This window comes from Microtus ochrogaster (assembly GCF_000317375.1).
Source record: "Microtus ochrogaster isolate Prairie Vole_2 chromosome 6 unlocalized genomic scaffold, MicOch1.0 chr6_random_2, whole genome shotgun sequence".
In the NCBI taxonomy this organism is placed as follows: Eukaryota; Metazoa; Chordata; class Mammalia; order Rodentia; family Cricetidae; genus Microtus; species Microtus ochrogaster.
The window spans coordinates 4,042,420-4,058,681 of NW_004949095.1; the positions used below are offsets into that span (position 1 = coordinate 4,042,420).

Here is a 16,262-nt window from a genome sequence, read left to right on the forward strand (position 1 = left end):
GGAATAAAACGATTCATATTTGCTGATAGGATCATTTAAAAATAGCAACCTCCTTCTCCTTTCCAACCAATGGACACAATTCTCTTAGCCCACATCTGATTTACACACACAATTCACTTCTGTGGCAAGGATAACAACTAACAGTTGAGTGCTTCCCAAGTAGGAGGCAGGAGTCTGAGCCAGGGTCTCAATGTGTAGCCTTGGCTAGCTTCCAACTGGAGAACCTCCTGCCTCAGCTTCCCAAGGCCTGGAATTGCCTGCATGTGGCACTTTGCCCTGTAGGTATGAAACACTTTCCAAGAACATCAACTCCGTAATTTTTACAACTTTATGAGGCAAGTACAATTATCCTCCTTTTAGACTTGGAAAAAAATACAGAGCTGAAGCAACACCAGGGCCTCAGAGGAAAGTGGCAGCAGTAAGGTATGAAACTCTAAGCATCCTGGGCAACAGGATTTGTGCAACAAGGAGATGCTGCGCAAACTCCTCCCGGTGTACAGGCTCTAAATTAAGCAGACACACGGTCCCATGGTTCATCTTTGTGTGAAACCAAGGGCGAAGAGGGACCTTAGTCTCACCTCAAACAAACACAGCTCTCTTTACACCAAGTGTTACCCTTTCAAATATAGAAGCACATCGAGACAGCTGTTCGAGCATAACTGCATTCTAGTAACAGGAAATGTTGGCAGAATTAAGGCCCTGGACACCTTCATTTTAAGATCCACTTAATGGAACCTTAGTAGTTATAATAAAGCTTAAGTAGCTAATGTCTAAAAGAAAAACAAGGCAATTTAATAACTTCCCGATTAAAGCATGTTTCATTCTATGTCTATATTATTATGGTGATGGAATAGAAAGCTCACAGCTCCCTTGCTTAAAGAATCTGGTCTTACAGAAAGAGCAAAGCAATGGCCTCCTGAGCTATGAGTATATAATTAGAACGAGCTAGGGCCGAGGCGTCCGATCATGCTCCTTTTGTCTAAAGCCTACACAGCTTTGTCTCTCCTCAGTTTCTCCTGTTCTCTTAAGACTCTATTTAGTTAAAAACTGGTGCCGTCTTTTAAAGAACTAGCAATTATATTATAAAACACAGTCTCTAATTGGCTTGCTCCTAAGAGATCACTACCTCTTAAATACTGAACGTTTTGCATTAGGCAAACGGTCTCTTTAAATTGACTTGGCTGTCATCTGTTTATCACGACCAAAACACTTATGTCATCATGTAGGTGACAAGCACAAATCAGGAAGTTCTGCTAAATGAGAATTAAATTTACTCAACCCTCCTTGGCCTCCTTCCTCCTCTGGTTTGATACACATAATTTCACTTTCACCAATGCAATTACTTTCTACAACTAAATTATGGGGGGGGGAGGGGGCGGAGTAAAATTTCAGTTTTGACATCTAGTGGAACACAGAAATGGGTCTGAATATTTAGACAAGTCAATCTCATTGGCTTTTTCATATTTGGCCCTACTAGACTTCTGAAGTGAGCTGTTATCCACCAACCCTCCCCCATTAATCTAAAAAAATAACCCATGGTCTATGAATTCACAGGAGACTGAAACAAAAGTTTTGGTGGAAACATCTGAGGATAGGAAAGGCTTCAAAACTTGGTGCTTTAAATTATTTAATATTAAAGATTCCATTGATCAGACTACAGAAAAACCAACTAACCTGAGACTATAGAAAAGGCAGTTGTAGAGACAGGTCAAGAACCTGCCAGCCCTCGACATCAGGATCTACCAGCAGTCCTCTGAGATGAGGATCAAGAACCTGCCAGCCCTTGACATCAGGATCTATCAGCAGTCCTCTGAGATGAGGATGTGTGTGGAAAAAAAGAACCCTCCCTCCCCCCGTACCCCCCCCCCCCCAAAAAAAAAAAAAACCTCTTATATGTATCTCTCCTGATACTTACTCAAGTAAACCAACAACGTCCCTAGTCTGTCAATGACTGATACTAAGAACCACACTTTCATTTCCCAGTCTGGCTACCCCTCCCCCACTTTGTTGAAAACCCAGACAGGTGATTACATACAAGCAGGCAATGGAGTTGCTTCAAAATATTTAATACGTGTTAGACACGTAAAGTTACATTTTTATACAAAAATCAATACAGAGGAGGAGAAAATACTGTACAAAACCCTTATCAGCTCCCCCAACCTTTATACAACAAAGACTGGAGTCACCGTATCTACAAAACCATAAGGTCCTTCCACTTAGAGCTCGTCTGTAAACTTTGTTTCATTAAACACTTTTTAAAAGCACTGTGTAGTAAGTTCTGAGCTAGAGCTTTTAAAAATATATCTTTTCTTTATAAACTCCGTATTTCCAAGCTTGAACTCTTCTGTGAAGTTCACCAAGCTTCTTTCCCCTTTGGGGAATTGAAGGTCCCTTAATGTTCTGCTGTCCCAGAGTAATCACAGGGTAGAAGCGCTTCTGTGCTAGAGAAAGGTGGGGAGGGAGAAAAATAATACAAGTCTCTACTCCAGACGAACTCCCTCTAGTCTGAGGAAATCCTGTGAGGAAACGCCACTCCGCGCCCGAAGAGGTTCTAGCTTTCATGAGAGTGTGTAAAGTCCCTCTCTCCCCCAAGATCGAGCGGGGAACTCCCCTGCCTCGAGCCTTTCAGCAGCTTCCTTTTCTGTGCTGCTGGCGGAGGAAAGTCCCGGTCTGCGCCCCCAAAAGTCTCAAGCCCCGGGGAAGGGGTGGTGCATTCCAGAACCACAGAACAGTCTCAACACAAGACAAACTTACACACGGACACACACAGACACAAAAGTTAACGATCGATCGTCCTCTTCCGATAAGCCTCCAACTCTAGGTCTCTACGTGAGACTCGAGAGCCACGGCCCAGCCGGGCTGCCCCGTTCGGGGCGATGTGCTGCCCGGCAGCAACCAGTCTCCCCTTCGCGCCCAGCGCCAACGGTCTCGGCTCGCCCTCGAGACCGGGAAAGGCCGTGGCACACTTCGGGGACGCCCGCTGCTCAAGCTCCAGCCGCTCGGGCCCCGGGACTCAGAAGGCCACGATGGCTGTGCTCCAGGGGCTCATGTCTCTCAGCACCGGCTTGTCGCAGCAGATCTGCCCGGGCTCGGCGGCTTCCGGGCCGCTCTTCTCCGCCTCCTCTTCCTCCCGGCCGCCCGCAGGGCTTTTCCGTAGGAGTCCCGAGAAGCTAGACCCGAAGATGCTGATGAGGTTTGCCACGTTCCCGGTCTCCATCTCCTCGTCGGTGTCCTCGTCGGTGGTGCTCGGCTGCTCCTCCGAGTTCCGGCGCGGCTTCTTGAGAGGGGTCGAGCCAGGCGCCGGGCAGCCAGCGCGGCCACCACCCACTCCCGCTGCGCCGCGCTTCCTGGGACACGGGGCGGTTGGCGCGGGGGAACCGTCCTCGACAGGCTGCTCCTCCCGGGTAGGGGGACAGCCGCACGGGCGGCGGACAGCCCGGGGTCCCTCGGGACACGTGTCCGAGCCGCCTCCAGAAGCCGCCGCGCGCGGACGCTCCACGCGGCTCCAAGCAGCTGCCGCCGTGTCCGTCTCTTCGCCCCGGAGAGCGTCCCCTGCTCCTGAGGACAACGGCTCTGAGCTTCCCGCTCCCGGTGTGTGGCACACCACAGGGCGCTGAGGCTGCGGCTCGGGCTCCGGCCAGGCGGCGCGGCCGGCAGGGGGAGGCGGCTCTCCCCAGCCGGAGGGTGGCCCGGCCACCGGCTCTCCGGGCTGCTGAGGCGGTGGCACCGCCGGAGTACCCGTAGGGCCGGCCAGGTAGAGGCCAGGGCATGGGTCACTCAGGTAGACCTGGCGGGCGCTGCGCAGCACCAACGACACCAAGAGGTTCTTGTGCAGCTTGATGCCACCGCGCTGGACCCGCGAGTTGTAGATCTTGCCAAGGGAGATGCTGACGATGCGGTGAGCCTCCAGCTTGAACTCCATCCTGCCTTCGCTTCTTGCGAGTGGAGCCTAGACGATGGGGTGGGTGAACGCCGGTACTCGTTCCGAAGCGGGAGAGGAGCTGGAGGCAGGAACCCTGAATAGGTTCGCCTCTGGGGTGCACCCTCGCCGGCTGAAAGCTCGGTGGAGAAAAGACCCGGTGACGCGTAATCCCCTCGGCCTCCTCACCTAAGACAACAGACCTGACCCCGGCTGCTCGCTAAACTGAGCGGAGCAAGCCCACACCGCGCCTTATATAGACTCCTCGAACGCCAATCACAAAGCGCAGCCAACCGTTCTGGGCGGGCCGATGCGGCTCGTGCACCGCCCCCCAGCCAATCGGAGGAGGAGGAGGGGCGTCAGGGCCGGTTCAAACGTTAGCCCCGCGGAGCAAGCTCTTAAAGGGGGCGACCGCGGTGGATCCATTGAACAAGTGCGATGAGGATTTGGGTTCCAAGGCAACGGTGTAGGCGAGTGAGGTCCACAGAACTGTCTGTCATTAGGATATCCGAATTGTGAGCTAGAACTCACCGGAACCGAACTGTCATTCTTTTAGAGTGCTGAAAATAATGAAGTTCGGCTTTCTTCATGAGCAGTCTCCAACTGCTCACACCGTTTCTTGACAGGAATGGAAGCTATGGCAATACAAGACAGGGACAACCCTGAGCAACAAACAGCACGACGTTTTGCTATATTATTTTGGAGTCAGTTCCTTTTCCATTAGCGTCACACTAATGTGACCACAAACAAAAGGGGAAGCTTCTGGCTTATCAAGGAACAGTATTCAGGCACAAAGTTCTCGCCTAAAGCCGTCATCTTCCACTCCCTTCCCCAAATCCTCAAGTGTCATATTATTAAGTGGAATGAATGGAAGATATTACCTACTTCTCCGCAGTGTTTGCTTGTTTAGTTGTTTTAGGGGTTGGTTGTTCGGTTTTTCTTTTTTTAGCACAGTAACTGACTAATCCACCCTTGGGAAAATCTAGTAAGTTCTGAAACTACAAACAGAGAAGTCCTGGGTTCGCATAATGATGTTGTAAATTTGTTTTATGACAAGCTAATAACATGGGAAGGGTCCCGGTCAAGCGCATACTCCATACCCTGAGTCTTAGTACCCTGACAAAAGGGCCACAGGATTCTATTGGTGCCTGATGACTTTGTAAATCATCTCATAGTCTTTAAGTTTCGATTCTAAAAAGGAGAAATCACATATACACCTATTTTATTATACAGAAGATAATGACAACTCTTAGCCACAGGAAACTTCAGCACAGCTTTCACGGAGTCTGGGTGAAAACTTGGCCTGATCCTACTACAATAGGGTTTTGCTAAGCCATATGCTTATGCAAATATTAGTGAGAGGAAGGCCTGACCACAGGCAGTTCACAATCGGGTGCCCTCACCTGTCATAACCTGGTCACTTCCCCTTGACCACTAGTTATAAGTGAAGCCCCCCTTCCTAGGAATTTCCAGCTCACATAGAGGAGAGAAAATAATTATAACATCGAGCTACAGCAACATATGTTCATTAATAATACAAGGTTCTTCTCCATTTTCTTCCTTTGAAAATCTTTTCTATCCGTCTTTCTTTCTTTTTTGCCAATATTTATGAATATTGGAATCCGAGTCAGAATCTACCCTTGGCCACTTACCCTTAGCAGCGAAGACTTTGCATGCTTCCGGTTTCCTAAGGAGAGCAGCTCAGTGAGGTTCTGATAGAACCTGCTACATTACAAATGACCTATTCAGGAGGACATGGAGAGTGTATCAAAACAGTGCATCTCATGGATACCTTCATTGACGCCACATAATAGGTGGTCTTAGATAAGTGTACTGTAGTGGCATATTATTTGTATTTAAATAAATAAATCTTTCCTGAAGACCAGAAAAGCAAAGCAGCCAAGCCACTAGAGAAGTCTTACCTCTACCAAGGCTGGGCGATGGCAGTCTAAGCAGACTAAATTTCTCTCTCCTCTCATTTCATATTCTCTCTAGTTCTGGGATTAAAGGCATATGACTCCCTAGCCTCTGGGATTAAAGGTCTGAGCCACCACCACCTGGGTTTGTTTCTGCATTGATCTTGTATAGCCCAGGGTGGTCTTGAACTTATAGAGATCCATCTGCCTCTGTCTCCCAAATCCTGGGATTAAAGGTATGTGTCATCATTACCTGACCTCTAGTGGCTTTAGCTTTGCCTCAGGCAAGACTTATTTGTTAAAATCCAAATAATATACCACTACAGTGTAGTCATAGTCCATGCTCCTGTCTAATACGGCTTGCTTAGCCGTACATGCCAACAGATGCTCCTTCTTGAGTGGACTTCGTGAGTTGGTTCATAGCCATGGGGAGGTACAGGACCTGGGTCTTTCAAAGCTTTATTTCTTTTACCAGCATTTTTTTAAAGATTTATATATTTATTTGTTTTTGATTTTTTGAGATTGGATTTCCCTGTGTAGCTCTGACTGTTCTGGAACTAGCTAGCCTCGAGCTTGGAGATGCACCTACCTCTGCCTCCCCACTGCCGGGACTAAAGGTTTGTGCTGCGGTGCCCACCAGTGCCGGGACTAAAGGTATGTGCTGCCTTACCCACCAAGCATCATTTTGATTTTATTTAAAAAGTCAAAGAATGGCCTCATGGTGGTGGCACACGCCTTTAATCCCAGCACTCGGGAGGCAGAGGTAGGGGGATCTCCGTGAGTTTGAAGCCAGCCTGGTCTACAAGGGCTAGTTCCAGGACAGTTGGGGCTGTTTCACAGAGAAACCTTGTCTCAAGAAACCAAACCAAACCAAACCAAACCAAACAAAAAACCCTCAGACTAGCACTGGGCTTATATATGAACACTATCGAAACACCTTAGTTATTAGAACATGCTCCCCCCCTCCACTTGAATTTGGAATAACAGAAGTGGCTGTGGAAGGAAGGAACATAGATGGATGTTTGAGTAAGGAAAGCATATTTGAAGAGGTGCTCAAAGCTGTCAGGTAGCATCCAGACTCTGAGCAGCAACACAAGGATGGAGTACAGGGAGCATCTCCTTTGTCGGGTTGCCAAGGTGATGATAGCAAATCCTGGATGCCTCAATAGGGAGGCCTCAGGGACTGACTAAAGATAGCAAGAGAACCCCAGGATGGATTCTAGAACAATCGGTATAGCAGGTGATCAAGTGTAAAACCTCCATGAATGTTTAGGCAAAGAGTTATTGAGAAGGCATGAAGTAGATTGAATGAGTTAGAAAGAGTGGGGGCAGGGGAGTAAAGAGACAGGGCTGTGTGATGACTCAGAGAGGCAGAGGCTTGCTGTATATGCACAGCACCCAGAGTTTGGATCCCCAGGTTCCCATAGAAGGTCAAGCCTAGTGGTGCATGCCTGGATCCCTGGGCTGGGGAGCAGAAACACATGGTTTCCAGTCTGGCCAAAATGGCAAGCTCCAAATTCAATGAGAGACCCTATCTCAAAAAATAAGGAGAAACTCCAGTATGAAGAGGGAAAGTTCGTGAGGCTCTACCCCAAGCTGAGGAACTTTTGTCAAGTGCTGGCTGATAAAGGAGGGAGCCATGACCCCCCTGGTAGGTTGCCTGTGCTCCAGTGGGTGGCCCTACCCCCGTGTAATATAATATGCTCAGTGCTCATTGGACTAGTGGGTTGAAGAGGAGGAGGAAGATATGATGAGAAAGTCGGGAGGAGGAGTTGGAAAGGGGTAATGGATGTTAAATGTGATCTAAATACTTTGAATTTGTGTACGAAACTGCCAAAGAAAAGAATAAGAAATAAATTAGTTAGAGTGTGATTGAGGAAGATGCGTGACTCTGGCCTCCATATAAGCATGCACAGCTGAGCACACCTGCACACACACACACATACACACAAATGTAAGAGACAAAAAGAACTCTGGTGATGCAATGCTGATCTGGGATACTGCCCAATACACACAGGCTGCTAAGGGGCCTGAGAAGGCTTTCTGACCCATCTGAGCTGAGCCAGCATTAACCACAGGACACTTTACACTCCTTCGTGGTTGCCCTTATCACTTTCTTCCTTTATGCCTAGCACCCCTCCCAGCTTGTGCCCTTATCAAAGACAGGGATAGTGAAAATAGAGGCTGCCTGATGGGGCACAGACACTAACCATCAGAATGTCAGGTTATGGAAGGCACCTGTGGGACAGGCAGGATGGCAGGAAGGGGAAAGAGCTGGGAAAGATGTCTCATCAACTGTCGGGATATTCCAACATTATAACAATTAAGGTGGCCACGGTGGTACATCCAGAGGGTCACATATGTAGAATCTCTAGTAATCATGAGATTACGAGCACCATGATGGTCAGCGTACAGGCTTTATAGATGAATAAACGGAGACTCCAAGAAGTGAAGTCAGTTTCCCAAAGCTGCCGAGTTGTAAGTTAGGATGGTAGGGATTCATCTTGAGTGTGTGACGTTCAGGCCTGTAATGCCTGGATCCACCTCTTATTTTCTGTGTGACCTTCGAAAACTTATTTCATCTCTAGTGAAATAGGAAAACTCATCCTAGTTTTGTGCCTCAGTCTACCGTGGAAAATGGCACTAATGAGGATAACTTGCCTTATTTAGTATAGGTCGTGGTACATACAAGCACTTACGAAGTCTTACCTGTTGCTATGGTTATTCTTTTTATTTCATCAGGACCCAGCACATCATGGAGCCTTAGTAAATGTCAGCTAACTTGCGTTTGTGCTTTCGTAATTATTGCCAGGATTTCCTGTAATCCTGAACCGATGGAATGGACTCTTGAGAATCCATCTCCAAGGGACCAAGTATTTGTGATCAGGAGGCTTCTACTACCACAAAGTGGGGACACAGTGGCTATGAAATGTGGCTAGTACAACCGAAGATACTAAGCGTTTAATTTTATTAACTTTAATCAACTTAAAATCAAAACAAGAAGTGTCCCCCTCCCCCAGAATCCATTTACTAAGTCATATTTTAAAGCTTAAAGTGATATGTGTGACAAATATAAATTCCACAGCAGGCTTCAGGAACTTAGTATCAAAAGGAAATGTAAAATGCCTCATTTCCATTGTGATGGCAGAGCATAGTAGTGCATACCTATAATCCCAGAGCAAGTGCTGGGGTAAGCTGGGGAAGAAGGATCAGCCAAAGTTGAAGGCTACCCAAGACTATGTAGAAAGATCCGATCTCAGACAAACAAAATTCTCCCCCAAATCACAGTGGGAATCATAATAAAATATTTTTATGATAGTTATGTATAGAAACGACAAAAATTTTGTTATATCGGGTTAAATAAAATAATTTAAGCAAATTAATATAATTATATAATTGCATTATATATTACATTTATATATTGTTGCTATATCATTATATTATAATTGTTTATATACCTGGCTCTAGTTGTATTTCTAGGGACAACAAGAAGGTAGTTAAGCATAACCATATAAATATGCCTGAGCATACTGGGGATAACTAACAGATGTCTTTAACTGGAGAAGAGAGAAAGAACAAGGAAGATAAAATAGAAAGAAAGTGAAACACAAAACAGTTTCAGTGTTAAAGGGAAAAAATAAAGACATGCCATATTTACAGCACTATAGAAACAGTTCACTGGATGAAGAGGGAGAGAAGAAGCCACAATGCTGGAAAAGCGTTTACCTGCACATAGTACCACATAAACCAACCCAACAGTATTTTAATTCAAAATGCAAGCATACCAACAGGGTGTGGTTGCACAGACCTGTAATTGAAACATTCTGAAGGTGGAGGCAGGGGCATTAAGACTTTTTAAGGGCTGGTGGATGGAGAGAAGGCTCAGCAGTTAAAAGCACTTGCTGCTCTTCCAGAGACCTGGGTTCATTTCCCAGCACCCACATGGCAGCTCACAACTGTCTGTAACTCCAGTTCCAGGGAATCAGACAGATGCACATCCAGGCAAAAAAACAATGCACATAAAATAAAAATAAAATTATTTTAAAAAAAAAAAGCTTCAGGGTCATCCTTGGTTACATAGGGAATTCAGTTCTAGGCCAGACTGAGCAACTGAAGAATTTGCTTTAAAAGCAAACAACAAAATGAAATAATATGCAAATGTACAAATAAATTTCTGAGGGTGCTCATCTGGATAGCATCACCCTCCTGGGTTGCTGGAGTGGACTTTTTCTTTAGTCTTGATGTCCACCTGGAAGGTACAGATACATTTACTTATAATGTGGCATATTCTTTCCTGGGGGTGGGGGGTGCGGGATGGACCCATCATAAATGTCTTCCCATGACTATTATGGGATTCGAGGTTTCGCGCCTGGTCTCCAAAATCCTATGTAATGCAATGTCCAAAACAAACTGCCAGGACTGTGGATAGGCTGAAGCCCTCTGAACACCATGGCAGTTCTCACAGACTGAGTCTGGGCACAGGGAGCAGGGAGGTGCTCCTATTCTTGTGAAAGTGGCTAGTAACCTTCAAATCACAACTGCACGTTAGCATCCCCTGCAGAGCCCTTCGACATCCAGGCACCCAGACCTTACCAGATCCTTTAAATCAGAGGCTCTGTGGGGAGACAGTTCTGTGTCACAGTTTTCCAAAACTCCCTAGGTGGTTATACTGTCTAGACGGTGAGAAGAGTAGCCAAGCGGATTGGCTTTGGATCAGCTCTAACAGTTTTGGGTTCTTTAAATCTACTCCTCTGAGACCACAAACACTCCATCTGTATTCCAGCTAAATACCCCCATTTAAATGTATAACTCTTAGCCAAAGCAGAAAGATGGATATGAGTTCAAGGTCAGCCTGGGTAACTTGGACTATGGTGTGAGACCCTGTTTCAAAAAAGAATATCTTGCTGGGCGGTGGTGGCACACTCCACTCGGGAGGCAGAGGCAGGTGGATGTCTGTGGGTTCAAGGTCTACAAACAAACAGAAAAAAAAATATATCTTGGGAGGCAGAAATGCCTCAGTGGGTAAAGTGCTTGCTGCCCAAAGACCTGAGTTTGGATCCCTAGCACCCCCATAAAACTTGTACATGGCAGCATGTTTTTGTAATTTATATTTGTCACACATATCACTTTAAGCTTCAAAAATATGACACAGTAAATGGATTCTGAGGGGGTGGAACATCTATTTTGTAAGCTGGGGACAGAGACAAGTGGATCCCAAGGGCTTGCTGACTAGACCATCTAGCCGAAACAGTAAGCTCCACATCCGATACCTGTACACGATCTTAAGATACAAGGTGGACAGCAATAGAGGAAGACACCAGAAGCCAAGCTCTGGCTTCCAGCTGTGCCCATATGCACACATACACACCTCTAACCTCAAAAGTATATCTTTTAGCACTGGGCGTGTAGCTCAGTGGTAGAGTGCATACTTAGCATACCTAAATCCCTGCTATGACTGCTAGCACCAAGATAAATAAATAATAAATAAATGTGTACATCTCATTTCCTATCCCCTCAACAAAAAACCTCTCAGCTGCTACCTTACCTCTACACATCATTTCTTTCAGGAAGCCTTCAGGGCCCATTAATGTTTATAGTATACTGGCTTGTCCCCCCTTTCTGTCTGTCTGTCTCTCTCTCCCCCAAACAGTTATTTGTTACTTAAAACCACCATCTCATGACAACAACTATATATTTTTGCAATTTATTTAACTCGCATATTATACATTCACCTGTTCTGTAGACAAATGTATTCCCCCTGAACTCTACTAAACGCTGGAAGATGGTATCACGCATTGTCTGCACCCCACCTCCCTGTTTTCAGATGTGTCCTTTTATTACTGAAAAAGTAACAGAGTGTCTGCTGGTTCTATCCAACACGACTGTGGGTCAGTGACAGGCTGAAACCACCAGTGAGTAGCATCGTCTTATTGTTTAGCCAATAAGAAAGCCTGCCTCACCCCACTCTACCTGCTGTAACCAATAAGACCTGTTCTAATTCACCAGTCACATCCTTTTTAGATCAACACAGCTGATCTCAGTTCGAACATGAACGCTCATTCAAGAAACCCCAAGCCTCCAACCATGTCGTGATCGTTTTGACTAAGCAAATTCTGAGTAAGCGTTTATTTATACAGACATTCCCCTAGTATAAACGGAAGTTTCAGCCCTGCTGTCTAACTGAGGGTGCCTGTGTGGATTGGCAGACCAACTAGGCACCCTGAGCTCTTCTGAGGGCAGAGGATTGTCACACAGGCGAAGCTATGATTTCGTCCCTTGACCACTATCACTTCATGAAAGTCCTCACAGCCACTGTATGCATTCATAGGAGACAGAGTTCTTTCATTGTTCCCATCAAATAGTAAGAGAGCTTTTCTAAGTTTCCAAGTAGGAGCCAAGTGTCAAGGCACAATAGGATAAGTGGGAGGAGCCAGTGTCAAGGCACACCAGGATAAGTGGGAGGAGCCAGTGTCAAGGCACACCAGGATAAGTGGGAGGAGCCAGTGTCTAGGCACACCAGGATAAAATGGGAGGAGCCAGTGTCAAGGCATACCAGGGTAAAATGGGAGGAGCCAGTGTCAAGGCACACCAGGATTAAGTGGGTAAGTGGGAACTGGAGGCAAAACTGTTCTTCATAGAGAGAGGAGATCCCATAGAGGTGGGGGAGGGAGGAGAAAGGAGAGAGGAGAGAGTTCACATGAGAACTGGTAAGGGAGAAAAGAAATGGTCAGTAATGACGTACAGTGCTTCTCTTTAAAGAAATCAGATCATATTCTAGGTCCTGCCTTCTTCACCAGCTGACCTAATACTTAGAAAGTCTCAGTGTCCCAATGGACTCCTGAGGTCAGAGTCCTGAGAGGCTATTGCTCAGTCTGTGTCACTTTCTGTTTGTTTTTGAGTCTGTCCCTGCCCTGATGGAGTAAATGTGTGCTGGATGAGTGTTCCAGTGAGTGGGCCCTGGGTGGGATCATTGTCAAGCGTGTCAGTGGAGTGGTGGAGCCTGGGTGTGCTTAGTCAGTTTGGCCGCAGTATGAACAAATGTGATTTTCAGAAAGATTTTCAGAAAGTCCCTGTATCTCTTTTTTCCATCACTGTGAGGGTTTTTTTTGTTTGTTTGTTTGTTTGTTTTTTCTTTTGGTTTTTTGGTTTTTCAAGACAGGGTTTCTCTGTAGCTTTGGAGCCAGTCCTGGAACTAGCTCTTGTAGACCAGGCTGGCCTCGAACTCACAGAGATCCTCCTGCCTCTGCTTCCCGAGTGCTGGAATTAAAGGCATGCACCACCATCACCTGGCTTACCGTGAGTATTTTGTTTGGCTGGTTTTGCTCCTCTGTTTTTTGTTTACTTGTTTGTTTGTTTTGTTTTGTTTTCTTGTTGTTGTTTCAGTCTTACAAGTGATTTTTGAAGATTTCTTTTAAGCATGCATACATGGGGAGTGGGAGTGCCTATAACATATGAGAGCAGGTGCCTGCGGAATCAGAAGAGGATGCCAGATCTACTGGAACTGCAGTCATAGTTATGAGCCACCTGCCATTGGCACTGTGAACCAAATGCAGGTCGTCTTCCAACGCAGTACCAGCTCTTAGCTGCTGAGCCATCTCTCCAGCACCATGCGTGATTTTAAAACTATTTTGTTTGGTTCCTGGACCAATAGTATGTTTGTTGATGTGTTTCTATTAAATAAATAGGCTTATTTTTTTTAAAGTATGTGTGTGTGTGTGTGTGTGTCTGTCTGTCTGTCTGTCTGTGCCTGAAGAACCAAGAGCCCCTTTCCCTTTCCCTCTTGTGTATGGAATAGGAAGAACAGAATAAAGGAGAGGCTATGGCTTCTCTCTTTTCTGCATAGGATCTAACTAGAGTGGAAAGATTTGACAAACAATTAACAACCCTCCCTCCTCAGCTGCTGTTTCCCAGGATAGCATCTCCTTTGCTGCCAGGGTAGATGGGCGCCTTCGGGGGAGAAGACACAAAGGTACCCTCTTTATGAAGCCTGAATGTCTCGAGATCCTGAAGGCAGAGGGGAAACCCAGGGGATTAAATTAGCAGGCAGCTCAGGCTCCACCTGGACGGGAACTAGATAATAGGCTTTAAAGACAGGAAACAGCCTGCACTCCAAAATAATAATTTTCAAAAGCAACACATGATGGATGCTGGGTTTTCTATACCACCTCCTCCCACCACTGCCCCACCCTTGGTTCATCACAGCCTGTGAGACTTGGCCGCATGGATGAGCCAGGTCCTCTGGTATTCATTCCGGCAATTCTGCTCCGCCTCGCCCCGTATTTGGAAAGACTGTCACAGCCAGCACTTTGGGAAACCCGATTCCTAGTTAAAGAAATTGCCCAGCACCATGGTTTGAAGAGAGGGGATTAGGGCTGGTGTTGTCATCTTGCAGCCTCTGCCTGGCTTCCTTTTCTCTCTCTCCATTTCTCTCTTTCCTTCCCTGCTCTCCAAGCATGCCGTTTGTCCCTCTCGTTCTTCATTTTCCCTGAAAGACCGCTCCACACACTCCCGCACGCCCGCCTGTGTGTTCTGCAGCCCAGGCTCTCTGGGGTCCTGAAACACTGCCTGTCAGAAGCAGGGCTGTGGCTGGAAAGGGAAAACACACGCTGGGCTAAACAAAGGGAACAACCAGCGGCTCACCTTTGAGAAGGTCAGGAGCCCGAAGATAAAGGAGGAAGGTGGAAAAAGGCAAGGACCAAACTATTACCCCGGCGGATTCAAAGATTAAACATATCACGCTGGATTCTGGGCTTTGCTGTTTGAAAATTTCCTTCCAAATATCTCCAAGAGGAATTAAAGTGCCGAAGCCTGTTCTGTGAATTAACTCGCCACCAGCTTCAGCTCTTGGGAACATAGGATTTGAGCCTTGTGTTTTGCACACATTTTTCTGCTACAGCGGTATGCTATTTCAAAGTCTGATCACAGGGCTGTGTCCTTCTTTACCAGGACTTCCCTGAGGCCAGAAGGCAGGTCTTGTCCCGGGGGTGTGTCTTCAGGACTCAGTACATTGGTCCACAAGAGACACTGGGGTGCTGAAGGGGCTCTTGAAGGTGGGTGGGTGGGGTAGTGGATGGATAGACAGACGGATGGATATTCAGGTGGATGGATGGACAGATAGATGGTAGAGGAAAGGGTTGGGATATTTATAAAGCATCTCATTTTCTCACAACTGTCTAGAAGAGGGAATATATTATAAAATATTATAAAACTGGGTTTTTTTTCTTTTGACAGACAGGCAGAATAGTGAAATGATGTGATTAGCCTGACATTCCTGGAAGACTTGCTCCTCCTCTGTCCTCTCAACACCTAGTGTTCCAAATGGTTTGCGCAGAATCACAATCAGCACGAGGGTTCAGTTAAAGATTCAGGAGACAAAAGAATAGCTGTTCTCCACTGTGGGAGCCTCTCTAGGAGAGAGGGGGAGGAGCAGTATATAGAAGTGCAAACATTAAACATTTTCCAACATCTTCCCTTGCTTTGTATGTTTTGATTTTGTTGTTTTGAGGCAGGGTCTCACCAGGCAACCCTAGCTGGCTTAATCTCACTGTGCAGAGCAGGTTGGCCTTGAACTCACAAAGATCCCTCCTCTCTCAGCCTCTGCAGTACTGGAATTAAAAGCATGCACCACTGCCTGAACTGATCTGGTTTTTGAAACATCTTGATAGACAGAAAACCTGAAGAAGAGAGATACTTCAGAGACTTCGGAAGGGCTCTTGGTGTACGCAGAGAGGACGGGAAGTAGTTGTGTGGTGTGAAATTTCTGAAGGCCTTTCTTTGCAGGCGTCTGGGGCTGACTCAACTGTGTGACGTTCTGATCCAGACAGGCTTACGTTCTCTTCACTTTGGCAGGGACTGGAGTTGCTTGACTGACAGATGTTAATTAGAGGAGTTCAGCTCCAGAACAGTAGGCTAAAGAAAACACTTACAACCCAGAGGACACAGCTTCTGCCCTGACCCCGGTGGGTAGGAACGTGTGAAGGTGACCGAAACCCACACATGTTTGCATGGCTAGTCTAACCATAACCATAGCTCAACCTGGGATTTGTCACGAGCAGTCTTTAAGGCCATTCTTTTATTCCACTCCCCTTGCTCATCAGGCCTTGCAAAAAGAACAACCAAAAGCACTGGAGAGCTGAGATTTACAGAGGCCAGCAGCTTCACCACGGCGGAACACAGAAAATGCCTGGGAGGTATTAGGAAGGGCAGTTAATTGGTTGGCTCCTGAATGTGTTAATCCTGAGCCAAGCTGTGTTAGTACCTCATTAGCACATTAATTCTACCGACTACTCTCTAGCAGTCCTGTCTCAGTTCAAATCCAGAGCAGTTCTGGAGGTTGTTTTACGGAAACCAGGTTGTATTGACAAGAATGGCAAGCACAGATCCTTGTGTCAGAACCCTGGATCTGGGACAATTGAGATTAAGGAAAG

The 16,262-nt window shown here is 46.5% G+C and overlaps 1 protein-coding gene across 1 annotated transcript; it reads right to left on the reverse strand.

The window, feature by feature from the left end:
- Positions 1-2,053: 2,053 nt before the first annotated feature.
- Ier5 (immediate early response 5) lies at positions 2,054-4,128 on the reverse strand. Its single transcript, XM_005363889.2, has one exon. It carries the CDS (start codon positions 3,920-3,922, stop codon positions 3,014-3,016), a length of 909 nt encoding a protein of 302 aa, XP_005363946.1. The 5' UTR covers positions 3,923-4,128; the 3' UTR covers positions 2,054-3,013.
- Positions 4,129-16,262: the final 12,134 nt, after the last annotated feature.

What these genes read in the sequence shown, in the direction of transcription:
- Ier5 (XM_005363889.2), bottom strand. Translation starts at nt 3,922, where the DNA reads ATGGAGTTCAAGCTGGAGGCTCACCGCATCGTCAGCATCTCCCTTGGC.